General features: G+C 35.8%; 1 protein-coding gene across 1 annotated transcript in view; it reads right to left on the reverse strand.

Moving 5' to 3' along the window:
• Positions 1 to 13465, reverse strand: part of cd109 (CD109 molecule) — a 31015-nt gene extending 17550 nt beyond the window's left edge. Inside the window, exons 1-19 of the mRNA XM_017455528.3 lie at positions 13373 to 13465; positions 13064 to 13236; positions 12877 to 12905; positions 11419 to 11655; positions 11195 to 11320; positions 10545 to 10584; positions 10366 to 10447; positions 9834 to 9927; positions 9041 to 9170; positions 8371 to 8480; positions 7109 to 7393; positions 6564 to 6662; positions 4817 to 4879; positions 4476 to 4652; positions 3794 to 3946; positions 2957 to 3040; positions 2806 to 2875; positions 1959 to 2061; positions 870 to 984 (exon numbers count right to left, since the gene is read on the reverse strand). Coding sequence (XP_017311017.1) covers positions 870 to 984; positions 1959 to 2061; positions 2806 to 2875; positions 2957 to 3040; positions 3794 to 3946; positions 4476 to 4652; positions 4817 to 4879; positions 6564 to 6662; positions 7109 to 7393; positions 8371 to 8480; positions 9041 to 9170; positions 9834 to 9927; positions 10366 to 10447; positions 10545 to 10584; positions 11195 to 11320; positions 11419 to 11655; positions 12877 to 12905; positions 13064 to 13236; positions 13373 to 13443 — 2241 coding nt within the window. The 5' untranslated portion in view covers positions 13444 to 13465. The remainder of the gene's footprint in view (positions 1 to 869; positions 985 to 1958; positions 2062 to 2805; positions 2876 to 2956; positions 3041 to 3793; positions 3947 to 4475; positions 4653 to 4816; positions 4880 to 6563; positions 6663 to 7108; positions 7394 to 8370; positions 8481 to 9040; positions 9171 to 9833; positions 9928 to 10365; positions 10448 to 10544; positions 10585 to 11194; positions 11321 to 11418; positions 11656 to 12876; positions 12906 to 13063; positions 13237 to 13372) is intronic.
• Positions 13466 to 13916: the final 451 nt, after the last annotated feature.

Here is a 13916-nt window from a genome sequence, read left to right on the forward strand (position 1 = left end):
TCTATTAAGGGTGCAAATAAATGTCAATCTTTTGAAAGTGTGAATTTGAAATGTTTCCAATCATCAGAATAAGAACAGTTATGAGTGGTTTGTCAATGTGCAGATTAGGAAATCTAGAAAATACATATTTTTGTCCAAGTTGCAATAATTGTAAATAGAAAATAATAGAATTCAGACATTTATGATGAACAGTGATCAAGGAATTCATGATGCACTATATGACCATTTATAACAATGACTGCAATGAATTAAAAACATTTATTATAATGTATATTATTTACATATCCATCTATGTCTCTCTCCTGAGAGAGAGAGAGAGAGAGAGAGAGAGAGAGAGAGAGAGAGAGAGAGAGAGAGAGAGAGATTATATACATTTAATATTCACATCAAACAGTAGAATAGGGGAAAAATATGATTCCAGTGACTTTGAAGCATGGTTGTTGTTGCTAAACCGAAACTAGACAAAGATTAGAAAATGTTTTTCAAACTTTTGTCCCGTTTCGGTGAGCCTTTGCCCAGTGTAGCAGCAGATTCTTGGCTGACAGGAGTAAAACCCAATCTGATTTTCTGCTTTTGCAGCTCATCCACCCCAAGGGTCGTTGTGTCAAGCTTTCTGAGACTGTGGTTGTTTGAATTACTGTACCTGGCAGCTTGAACCAATCTGGCCATTCTCACCTGACCCTTCTCATCAACAAAGGGTTTCTTCTTGCTGAACTGCTGCTTACTGGATGCTTTTACTTTTTGTACCATTCTGTGTAAACTCTAGGAAATCAGCAGTTTCTAGCAACTATCCTATATTCAAAGTCACTGAATTTACACTTACAGTTACAAGTAACTGTAAAATGAATGAGATTATATCAGCGCATTACCTCTGCAGGAGGGCTGAGGCCCAAACCCAGATTTTCTGATATCACGAAGGCTGTGGCCACCCAAGAGGTCATGCTGTCTGGTACAGTGAATGTGAAAGCTGCTGTTGTAGATTCACTGGAACACAAAATACACAATGTTGTGATCTGTGTCTATATGTATTTTTAAGTGCATTTAAAACATGACTTAATTTTTCTTGTTGTACTATCACCTCTCTAACAGCCCTTGGTGAAAAATCGCGTACATTTCAAATGTGATTATGCAATTGCACATCTACAAACATGACATCATGTGAACAATATTGGAGTATTTGGCAAAATAAACTAATCATGTGAGGAAAATGATGTCTGATATGAAAATGAAAGCAGGTGTCCTGAAGTGAAAACGGACATTTAAAATAAATTTCTCATGAAAATATTCAATTTACATGTGAAAATAGCTAGTTACAGCCATGTATCTCGTATTTCCTTTAATAAGAATGCAATAAACCGAATATAAGTTTCTTAAGCCTATTTCAAGTAATTTTTCCTCACTAAAATAATTGAAATAATCTTGATCTATTGGCAGATAAGTTGGCAAATTTTTAGCATTTATTTCTAGGAAGAAGCAAAATTATCTGGCAAAAGAATAAGAAAATTTGAAGTTTTAAATAATTTTTAAAAAAAAGAGATAGAAAAAGGTTTAATAATCTTATATTTGGTTTAATGTAGTCATCTAATATAAAATACTACATACATTTGAGTATATTCAAGATATTTTCACTTGGTAATATGACATTGTGTGCAGTAAAAGAACATGCATGCATACAAGGAATTCAAATCGAAAGAGATGGTTCATTTCAACTCTGTCCAGTATTTTTTGTTGCTAAGGAAACTCATTGCAATGAGACAAATGAGACAAAGGTACAACATTGTACTTCACCATCGCTTCGTTCCTAAAATGCATCAATTGTTTGTAATGTCACAACACAGGTTGAAATGTTAATGTTAGACAAAAAGCTCAAAAGGACAGGAATGCTAGACAGAGAGACTCAATGGTCCCGAGTGAGAATTTGAAAGGAACGGGAAGACAAGAACATTTCATTCTTCTACCCCATGGTGGTGTCGAGCCACAGCCAGGTCTCAGGGAAATTCCTACGCTGACGAGGTTCCGGGTCTACTTGCTCTGAAGTCAGCGGCATTGGAAATCCCTCTCCTAGTGTGGAAGATATCAGGGTCAGGTCAATTATCAAATATTTCTCCTGACAGGCATACTCTGTTTTTAAATTTCTAAACTGACTCTTCACATGTTTGTTGTTAGATTTGTGTGAATTACTCTCTAGAAATGATTTGAGTTTATTCTGTCTTGAAGGCTCTCCATTTGTAAACAATCCTTCTGACTGTAGAATGGTGAATTTCAAATGGTTTGGAGATGGCCTTATAACCCTTCCTGTGTTGATGAATGGTAACAATTGCTTTTCTGAGGTCATGGCTGATGACCTTTCTTCTTGGCATGATGTAGACACACTTCAGTGCTCCAGAATTCCAAACTGAGAAAAGTTTGGCTTTTATAGAGCTAGTCGCACTTCCTGATGACGTTTCATTAGTAACACATGGCTGCTAATTACTCTCTTAATGATTCTGGAAATAGGAAGGGTGTACTTATTTTTTTCCCACCTTGGTTTACTTTGACTACATGGTGAAATCTATTTTTTCTGTGTTTTTTTTGTTTTGTTTTGTTTTGTTTTGTTTTGTTTAAGTTGCCGATTCATGTTTGATTAATAAAATCGAACCCTATTAAGAACACTTTCCTCTAGGCCTACTGGCAGCATTGTCCTTCAACAAATTCCATTAGAGGCTGGCCATTGTCTTTCATTTTTTATGTGTAGATTCTGTATTATTTTGTCTCATGCATTTTATTACTGAAATCATTAGATTTCATCACAATTACTAGACTTACGAAAATCAGGCCTGGTGTAGCTGTTTTCTGCGTTTAGGCTTGCGTCAGTGAGGACTGTGATGCCACTCACCTAGAGAGGAAAAGCCACACTGCAAGCTCACTTCAAAAATGATCAAAATTACAACCATGAGACTTCATAAGGTTTTGCTACCATGAACACAGTATATGGGTTGCTAATTTCCATTCCATGCATCAGAGTCTCATCCATAGTGTAAGTCGTCAGTTCCTCCATCACCTGGAAGAGAGACAAGGCCATTCAAATAATCTGTGCTAGTAGATTCAAATCATGATGTGAAACAAGTTGGTATAAATGGGCTAGCAGGGCAAGAAAAATGCACAATTGTCATTCAATTAGAAGTGAAGCTGGGCTGACTGTAGATTCATGCAGCTCTATTTTTCTTTCAGTGTTTTTTTTCTTTCACTGGCACAGCCATAACGTAATCAGCAACAATTTAGAGGGGCATGTGAAATACAGTCAGGGGTGTAATGAAATTTTGTCCATCATCCTTGTAACCAAAATACCACTGGCGTTTGGAGGAGAAACTGAGCGTAAATAGACTCAGCACATATTGTTCAATCAAAGTACAATAATACAGAGAAAGACAGACAACAGAACTTCTCTGTTTTTATCATGTTTGGTCTTCAATGGGAAACATGACGTGAGTATTACAGACTTGAAAAACAGACCTGTGAAAAGTGAAACACTACACTGAGACATGGGTGCATGCTGGGCATTGGGTTACATAGGACTTATTGTGGATTTGATCTATTATTACAAAGACAATGTGAGAACATAAAACAAAATTGAAGCCAGAGAATGGAATCACCCCATGGGTGTGGATTTACTGTTGTTCTCACAAGAGGATAAAATCCCGAATAAGGTAAAGCAATAATTCTGAGAAAACACCCACTACCTTTGTCTTTGCAATGGATCACCTTCGGTGTCATGTACAGTGAATGTGTATTCAGTATCGTGTGAATGCAGTACCCTCTTTTCTGTGAAATCGTTGCTTCGTTCTGAGTCCTGGCTCGCTTTGTCTACTACCAGGATTCCCACCAGTGATCTGGGCTCAGCTACAGAGATGGACAGAGACACATTCTCCGCTGGCTCTGCTTGTTCTTTTGCCCAACTTACAAACACCTGCAGTCAAAAGTGCTTATTAATTCTCAACTATCAGTGTGAACATCAAAACAAGCGTAATAGAATAGAAATCAGGCTTTATGGGCAAAGATTGCTACTTTAACTCCATTGACTTTCTGGTCAACCAACTTACAAAGCATCTTGATATCTCCAAACTCCTGCTTGCTCTGCCTCGCTTACTCACTGCATGTATTTCTGTTAGGAGATTTCTTTTTTAGCATTTAGCATTTTTTGGAAGGAGTCTCCAGTGCCATTGCTCTGAAACATTCAGAGGTAAAGCTGCAACTTCACATTTTCTGATACAGAAGCTATAACAGCACATTCGGAAGTGTTTTATTCCCCTTATACCACTGCTATTTGCCAGGCATTATTATTAAAAGGTTGTTTCTGATACTGGAAACTCCTTCCAAAAAATATTTCCAAAATATAAGAAAACGTCACTGCATTTGTTCATCTGTTTGATATTAATGTTAGATTATGTGGAGTATCTTCTGTACAAGTTTTTGCGAACGAAAATGTATGAATTTACATTGTTACGCAGGATTTTTGTGAAGGAAACATCCAAAACATCATTGATGATCTCTCCATCAGGGCGGATGCAGTACACCAACACTTTCGCCAGGGGAACCCACGATGCATCGGGAGACAGGGAGAAGTACGAGGAAGCCAAAGTCCCAGCAACCACCACCTGGCCTCGTGATATTACCTACACGCACACATAAATACATACACACACATACATAAATACACACACATAAAACCTATGTTGCTTACTGTATTTAGAAGGCAAAAAAAAAACCATTCTGTCTACTGACAATTTGGATTTTATTTAACTGAAAATAAAATATTTAAACCTGAAATAAATCTTACCATGTAGTGGAATTCAGTTAAGGGGAAATTACTGTCCACGGTCATGTAGAGGGATTGTCCAATCTGAAAATGTCACAGAAAACGTTATCCTGTATCTGTATTCTCACACAAATTGCAGTCCAGGATTATTTTTCACCCATCTAGAGAATGGGCCAGTGATTGCATAAGCACAACATTATTCTAAATTATTAACATTTCTGAATTAGAAAAGATCTTCTAATCCTCTGATCATTCTCATAATATATTTTTAACAACCTTTCCCCCTCTGCTTTAATTACACACTGGCTTGTACACATGTAAAATGCTTTGTCATCCAGCACCATCAGCTTTCAACACTAAAGACAGAAATATTTTTTTGTTGTTGTTGTCCTACAAAAAATAAGGTAATGGGTACAAAAAAGAAAAGCAAAAACACTGTTACCCATTAACATCCGTCCAGCCATTTTCTATACCACATAGGGTTGTAGGGAACCTGGAGCCTATCCCAGGGAGCATGGGGCACAAGGTGGGAGATACCGAGGACAGGGTGCCAATCCATCTCAGGGCACAATCACATACACACACCCATTCAAACACTATGGACATTTTGGACATGCCAATCAAACCATATATGTCTTTTGACTGGGGGAGGGAACTGGAGTCCCCAGAGGAAGCCCCACAGCATGGGGAGAACATGCAAACTCTGCACACACAGGGCAGCAGCGGGAATCGAATCCCCAACCCTGGAGGTGTGAGGCAAACGTGTTAACCACTAAGCCACCGTGCCCCCAACCATTAACATTTTTACCCTCCAAAAAAGTTGAAAAAACAAACAAACAAACAAAAATAATATTAAGCCATTCCTGAGAGCAACCCAAAAAATGCAGCAAATGAACTTCACCAACAATTTGATTCATCACTTGGGAACCACTTACTGCTGCTGAGGATGGCCCCATATCAATATCAATCTTTTTTGGCCAATGGCCTGGCTAGTGGAACAGGGCCAAGATACTTTATCCCAAAACTGGGTTTCCTTTAGCAGGAGGCTAAAATCCGGGCTGTAAGTCTCTCAAGTGGTGCAACATCCCATAGTCAAGAGATAGCTAGTTCAAATCTCAATGATAGCACACCCATCGGTTGCTAGAAGCTAAGGGAGCAAAATATAGGTGGCAGGGATGAGATACTCTCACTCCCCTGTCCAACACAGCAACACTAGCCAGTAGTGGGCGTATGTGTTTGAGGAAGAGGAAATAACCAAATGTGTTTTGATGCTTTGTGTTGCAGCAGTTCAAAAAATATGCAGTGACTGACTCCACATATCTGAAAGGAAGCAGGTGTTTGTCCTCACTCTCCTCACCTGGAAGCTGACATATGAGAGGAAAGAGCTGGCGTGACCAAAATTAGGGCGAAAAAGGGGGGAAATGGCTGTATATTTATATTCCAACAAAATGTTGACCCCAGACCCACAAAATCAGTACACTAAATCAAAGTTTTTAAATGATATCTGAGTTTCAACCCCACTTAATACCTGTGGTATGATTTGAAAAGGTCAGTCCATGTGTGAAAACTGAAGAAATGTTAAAGGAGCAACTGTATAAAGGTGTTTGATCATTGTTATGAAGGATGCCAGGAATTCTGACGGTTTGGTCAAGCTTACAATCTTAAAATGACAAAATACTTTTAGCATATTGACAGCACTTGCAGGACAAACTGTTAATCATAAAAATATATAATGTGTGAGAAAAACATGAATGAGAATCAGCCTTACTTGTGGAGAACCTGTGCTTCTCAGCTGTATGTAAGATCTAGAAGGAGAGGAGTATCTTCTGTACAGCTCCAGACGCTTGTGAATGTCTTCATATCGGGCCTAAAGCATACAGCAGATGGCAGCATGGCACAATCTCCTGACAATAGCTGACATTCTCTATAAGGACCTCTTCATTAGCATTAGAATGGGAATACATACTTAAAACTAAATAACTGCATGTTTATGGGATGCTGAATAATGTAAATAACATCTTATAGGCATACAGCAAAAAAATAAAATAAATAAAAAAAACAGTGTGTGACTTTCTGACTTCATATAATTGTCCACAATATTTGAACTTATTTAACATCTTCCCCTCCCACCTCTTAATCTGCTTTTAAAGCCATGAGTTAGTTTCAAACTATAATGATTTGTATTAACCTAACCTGAAGCATGTGCTGGCAATCTGACAATGTATTATGAAAAGCCCATTGAAAAGATTCAGTGAGAAAGTAGAAGGTGGAGATGTCGTGCAGGTGTCAGGAATCACACTTGTATCTCATTACCTCTATTGTTAGCATAGCCACGTTTTCAGAGAGCTCAACCTGGAAGGGGATGACTCCATCAGCAGGGACAGGAAGGTGTAAGATCTTCACTGAATTATTTCCATTAGGATGAAGGAAAGACGAGGGTGTAAACTCCAAATATGAGGAATTCTGGGTTTGGGAATTTGCTGCTTTTCCCCATCCAAACATCCAGGGACTGAGAGGTTGCTGACTCACAGTGAGAGTTACACTCTGACTTCGGTCCTCTGCTGTCAGAAGATGGCTGTTATAGGTGGACAATTTTAGCTGCAACATTGAAACATAATTAAAGACATTCAAATTAACCTTTATGTTCTGTTCAGGTCCAAATTACCAAAAATAGTTGGGTTTTTTTTCTGAAAGTGTAAAATACAAATCCAGCATAAACGCTTGCACTCAGATGAACTTCTGTAAAATATTTAAGAAATTTGAAATAATAAAAAATTTTAAAAGTCAGGTTTATCCTGAGAAAAATATAAAGGATAAAAAAAACAAGTAAGGATAAGGATAAAGAAGAATAAAAACAACAGTTAATAGAATAAGAAAGTTAAAAATGAAATGTATTAAATCTGGAATCTGGATGATGTGTGTACATGAATTACTGTAACATAATAATAATAATAATAATAATAATAATAATAATAATAATAATAATAATAATAATAATAAACTATGATGTTAAGTCAAAATTCTCTTTGTGAAAAACTAAATCTGTTACACTATCACACTTTGTTTGTTGTTTGTTTGTTGGACATATGATGCATTCTGAGATGCTTTTCTGCTCTCCTTTGTTGTAAAGAGTGCTTATTTGAGTTCCCGTAGCCTTGCTCTCAGCTGCAACCAGCACAGAAGTGTTTCTATTCAAGTCTATTCAAGTCACTGAATTTTTTTAGCCTTCTTTCCCCCCACACCATTCTGTGTACTGCGTGAAAATCCCAGGATATTGGCAGTTTCTAAAATACTCAAATTTGTCACTAACAATCATGCCATGGTTAAAGTCGCTGAGCTCACATTTCCCCCATGTTTGACGTGAACATTAACTGATGCTGCATGATTTCATGCATTGTGCTGGCTGATTGGATAGTTTCATGAATGAGCAGGTATACCGATGTTCCTCTTAAAGGGGACATTTTATATTTTAACTTTATGAATTAAAGTTTAATTACAGATTTGTATGCACATGATATCAAGCTACAATAATGAGTTTCATTTAAAATGATCTGTTGGCTTTATCTTGCACTCACCTGCGCAGAGAAGTTCAGAGATGGCTTTATGGTGGATGGATACTGCTGAAACTCCAGATTATATCTATACATCGCAACAGAAACCCGAACAGAGCTGTTGTATGTGACACCTATAGAAAAAAAAATATATATATTAGCCCAAAGCCCTTCACAGACATGTGGAAGACATGCAGTTTTAGAAAAATTATGGGGAATGAATAGGTTATGGTCTTTGTAATGCCAGACTTTGTGGCATAATTAAACATATAAATACAGATTTATGATACAACTAGCCATGGTAATAAATACTAAAATCTGTATATGGATCAATAAATCAGATAATGTTAATACTTACATATAAGTAAATGCTTTGCTATTATTAATATTATTCCGTAATCACTGGTTTTAAAATGCTATAATTTCTTAATGAAATGAAATGAAGCACAAAGAACAGTAAAATAAATCTGAGTTATGAAACAAGAAAGAGGAAGCAATATTATATGTTAACAAATTCAATTAATGTATTAGAAAATGCTGCTGTTATTTTGCAATTTACTGGTTTGTATTTTATATTAATCATATTAATTCATGTAATTACTTATAAGAAAGTGCCCTATTTTTACATGTAATGTTGCAACAAGTGTAATTCTATATCAAATATTACACTTTAAGTTTAAATAATAATAATTACCAGTCAGCAACTCTGTGACCTGCACGTTAATGTCAACGTAGTCACTTGTGTCAAATTCTTCAGAATATATGTATTCAACTGACTTATACAGCGAAGGAACGTCAAAGCTTAATTCAGCTTTCCCATCAATCTGTAAGATAGGAGTTAACATCACAATATCACAAATTTGCTTAATTAGTGACCTTGTAATAAGGAAATTGTGCAAAAATTGAAAACTGATTTTTTTTATTTTCAGAATTTTTTTAATTGTATAACTTTGTTTATTCCCAGATTTTCAGTGTGGTCTGACACTTTTGGACCCAACTGTATATACAGTATATTATAACGTACCGTGTGCAAGCCTTAGACAACCTAATTCTTAAATGTTTATTTTATGAATTCTGCATTATCAGGTCTGTAAAAAAAAAAATACAAATAAAACAGAGGTAAAGAATGAAGGCTTTTGCACAGTACTGTATAATATAATATAATATACTGTATATACAATGAGGTCCAAAAGTCTGAGAAACAAGTGTGAAATAAAAGCAACTATGACAGTCAAAGTCAGACAGATTCTCCAAGATGCTCAAAAACACTTACTAGCTAATTTCCTTATAAAACTGCACAAAGTGTCCCTGATATACTGATGCATTTTTAAAGACAAACTGTTATGCCAATACTGACTTTGCAATTTATTGCTTTTTTTTTTTTTCTTTGGAGTTAGGTTTTTATCTTATACAGCATTTCTTTATATTTTCCTAAGACTTTCGTGCAGCACTGTACATCAAACAGTGTATTTGAAGCAGATGCCTACCATTTTCCAATCTTCATAAGATGTTGCTATGCCGTGGAAGTCATGAACATATACTACTGACATTTTCCCAGCGACTGGCTTTCCATAAAGATATCTGCAATAAAATAAAAAAAGAAAGAAAAGAAACATGCCTGACTTCTTAGTTTTGTTCTGAACTTTTGGCATGACAGTGAACACTCATTCAAGGTTCTTAGCCTGGAAAATCTGTTAAAGTAGGGAATTTAAAATTTCCTGAATTATGATACCAGAGAAAATCAGAAAGCATTTCAGAAAAAAAATAGGAGCAGTCAATGTATTTATGAGTATATTTTGGGAGGAAACCTACACACCAACACATGCAGAACAGGGTTAATTGTGCACAGACAATAACCCGAGCTCTTGATCAAACCCAGAACCTCGATCTGAGAGGTGGCAACGGTACCTGCTGCACCACCATGCCCAACTCTCTCTTTACTTATAAAACACTTCATGATATTTGAAAAAGCCTGGAAACATTTTGAAAATGTCTGATAGTGATGAATGAGGGACTCACTCTGCAGTAACAGTGTATGTCAGGTTTTCTTCATAGTAAAGAACATCAGGAACATCGAGCAGGACCTCAAATTTAGGCAACACTTCAGCCAAACAAACCAACACAAAATCATCACACAGGGTATTTTCAGTGCACTATATTTACATTTTCATAATCAATTCATTATCATAAAATCTCACCGTAATGACTGACAGTGAAGACTTTTTCCTGACTGACTTCCTAGAAACAAAAGAAGAAAAGAAAAATGTTTTCCCCCTCTTATTACTGTGTTGACAGATATACAGCATTTCAATACAATTAATTAGTTACAGACAAACATTTCAGCCAAATGAACCGATTTGCACTGGAGTTAGAAGGCGAATGTAGCTTACAAGTAATAAAAACTTACAGTCTCCAGTTTAGCATTGTACGAACCATCAAAATCATCACACAATCACCTCAAAAGAAACAATTCTGTCTTCCAACTTTCTACATGAGTCTGATGCTTAGACAAAAGGACACCAAAGTACTTTCTGGCTAATCCTGGCTAATCCTGACTAGTCTTAACAGACTTTCAGTAATAAAATAATTCATTTGTTTATACTGATTGAAAATGTCTGATAAGTCGATTTGGCAGTGTACTGTGAGAAAGTGGTAGCTGCATATAAATTTCCCTCACTTAGTAGCCTTATAGCTACATATGCTTCATATGAGCTGAAAAAAAAATGTGTACACTCCTTTCTTTTTTTGGCAGCACTCTACCATGAAACAAAAGCTTAATAAAGTAACAGATTTAAAAGCTAAGCAGATTAGTTAGAGGAAATCCATGTCTGCAACTAAATCAACTCACATTCACTGTAGCTATGATTTTCCACGTCCCGAGAGGAGGGTTCTGAGAGAGCTGAAACTCTTCAGCTGTCTCTCCAAGTGAAGTGTCTACAGCCAGCCACTGATGGATCAGATTCTCCCGTGGGTCCTGATTCAAGAACGAGATTAGATTAATCTCTTTTCTGATGTACACTTGGATCAGAGATATTACCATACATCCTCAACACCTGAGTCGCTCCTACTCACCATTATGATGATGTCTATCTGTTTGTTGTATGGTTTGCCATCAGGGGTTAAGACCAGAGCCCGGATTTTTACAGCTTGGCCTGGTTTGTATTTGGGTTTGTCAGTCTGTAGGAGGATAGACACACTCCTGGGGCTGTACTGCAGCACGGTAGAATTAGAGAAGACCAAAGTCTGTTCAATATAACCATTTACAATCAGCTTATAGGGGTACCAGTAGCTGGAATTTTTCTCAGGGATCTAGACAGAGAGAGAGAGAGCATTGCATTAATTAATGAATAAAACATAACAGGTCATGCTATTGTAGGAAAATAATCAATTATGGTGGTGTGACCTGATGCATATTTTTCATTAATGGCCTGCAGTTTTTATTTATCTTCTACTACAGCAAACTATCAAATGCACCTTGTTACCAAGAAACCAGAAAAATGCCAATATATATATATATATATATATATATATATATATATATATATATATATATATATATATATATATATATATATATATATATATTTATTTATATATATATATATATATATATATATATATATATATATATATAAAAATCCCCTGACACTGAAGACTCCTTCCAGAAATGTCATTTCCAAAATAAATGTTTATTTCAAGAACACTTCACTATATTAATGATTAAACATTGTTAATGAATTATTATTATTATTATTATTATTATTATTATTATTATTATTATTATTATTACTTTTATTACTTTTATTATTATTAGTCTTATGGTACGTATATGGAGGAGCTGTTAGTATAGAAACAATAACATGTTAATATGCTACAAGAGCATTAATATAAACCATCTGTGTTTCTGCATGTTACAGCAAATTAATCCACATTATCTGACCAATCAGATTTGAGGATTTACCAGTGCTGTGGTATAAGTATACATAATTACAGTTATTATACTGTAAGAAGGCTGCCGCTGACCTTTAGTCTTCGGTTTTGGGGAACCATGCTGCTGAATCTGACTGAACAGAGATGTGTAATTCTATATTATTAGCATAAAAATTAAAAAATATAATGAGCCTAAACCTTGTGGGACACCATTCAGCATTTTCCCAGTTGGACTGACAAACTGGAAACAGTCTAGTCTATTTTTTTTCTCTTTAAATAAAGAGAAATGTCATTTTTCCTAAATATTCTGGATGTTTCTGAGCAAGGCTGCTAATATTTCAGTTTTTTTATTTCACAGCACTGATATCACTGATTATAGTGGTTCTTTTTTAAATACATAACACCTATTCCACCTGTGTTTTAGAGCTATACTTCTGTTTTGCATCATCGTTATTTTAATACAAGCTGCAATAACACCAACTCCTCGACATGGATCAATCAAGTATCAAATCTGACCTTTTTTTCTTTTGATTTTTAATAAAATGTCAGCTCAGATAGGCTTATCTAGAAATAAAAATAGAAAATAAAAATCATACTCACAGGAGGCAGCACTTGCAGTTTAGTGGATCCTTAGAACAAAATGCAAAGAAAGAGGTTATTATTATTATTATTATTATTATTATTATTATTATTATTATTATTATTATTATTATTATTATTATTATAAACAGACTGCCTTTATAAACATTGCAAATTGTTCCTACTTTTCTTCTTTTAAGTCATTTACCTCCTTGGATGGTGCTCTGAGCTCGGCCCAGGCTGTCGTTCCTTTGGATTATCTCAGAGATAACTAAAACTGATGATTTGGTAAGGATGGTGATGGATATAGTGGTTGGAACACCGAAATGTACCACTCTGGAGACTGAGATCAGATAGGAAGGGCTCTGAAGTGGAGCTGGACTGGGAATTACAGAAACACAACAAGGATAAAATGATGACAACCAAACAAAAAATAAAATGAAGCCTGGATTGAAGCTACAAATGAGAGAAAATTTACTTTATTTATTAACCAAAACAGAATCAAATATTTGAATACCTCCCTGGGTTTTGTGCACCATCAAAAACTGTGAAAAATCCAATCATTATGAAAATGCGAAGCTGCTCCATTTGTCTCCACAAGTCTTAAGCTCATGGGAACTCTCTGTGGTTATGAAGGATTCAGGAAGTATTCTTGTTTAAATAAAGGATTGGAACCTGATCTTTGCTACCCAGAAGGTAAAGGGCTGTCCATTTAAACAACAAGTCAAGTCAAGTGGCTTTTGTTGCCATTTCAACCATATACAGCTGGTACAGTACACAGTGAAATGAAACTGCGTTCCTCCAGTACCATGGTGCTACATAAAACAGCACACTAACCACATGAGATGACACAGAACAAAAATATAGTCTACACAATCTACATAAAGTGCACATGCAAACGTGTGCAAACACCACAAGACAGTACAGTAGTTACTAAAACAGGACAACGGGCACAGTAAGTGACAGTGTAGCGCCGACCAGTACACAGTTCTAGTGTGGAAGTGTCAGATATAATAGGCAGTGCAAAAATGCTGTGAAAGCAAAAATAACATACTATGACA

Source organism: Ictalurus punctatus, chromosome 25, assembly GCF_001660625.3.
Source record: "Ictalurus punctatus breed USDA103 chromosome 25, Coco_2.0, whole genome shotgun sequence".
Classification (NCBI taxonomy): Eukaryota; Metazoa; Chordata; class Actinopteri; order Siluriformes; family Ictaluridae; genus Ictalurus; species Ictalurus punctatus.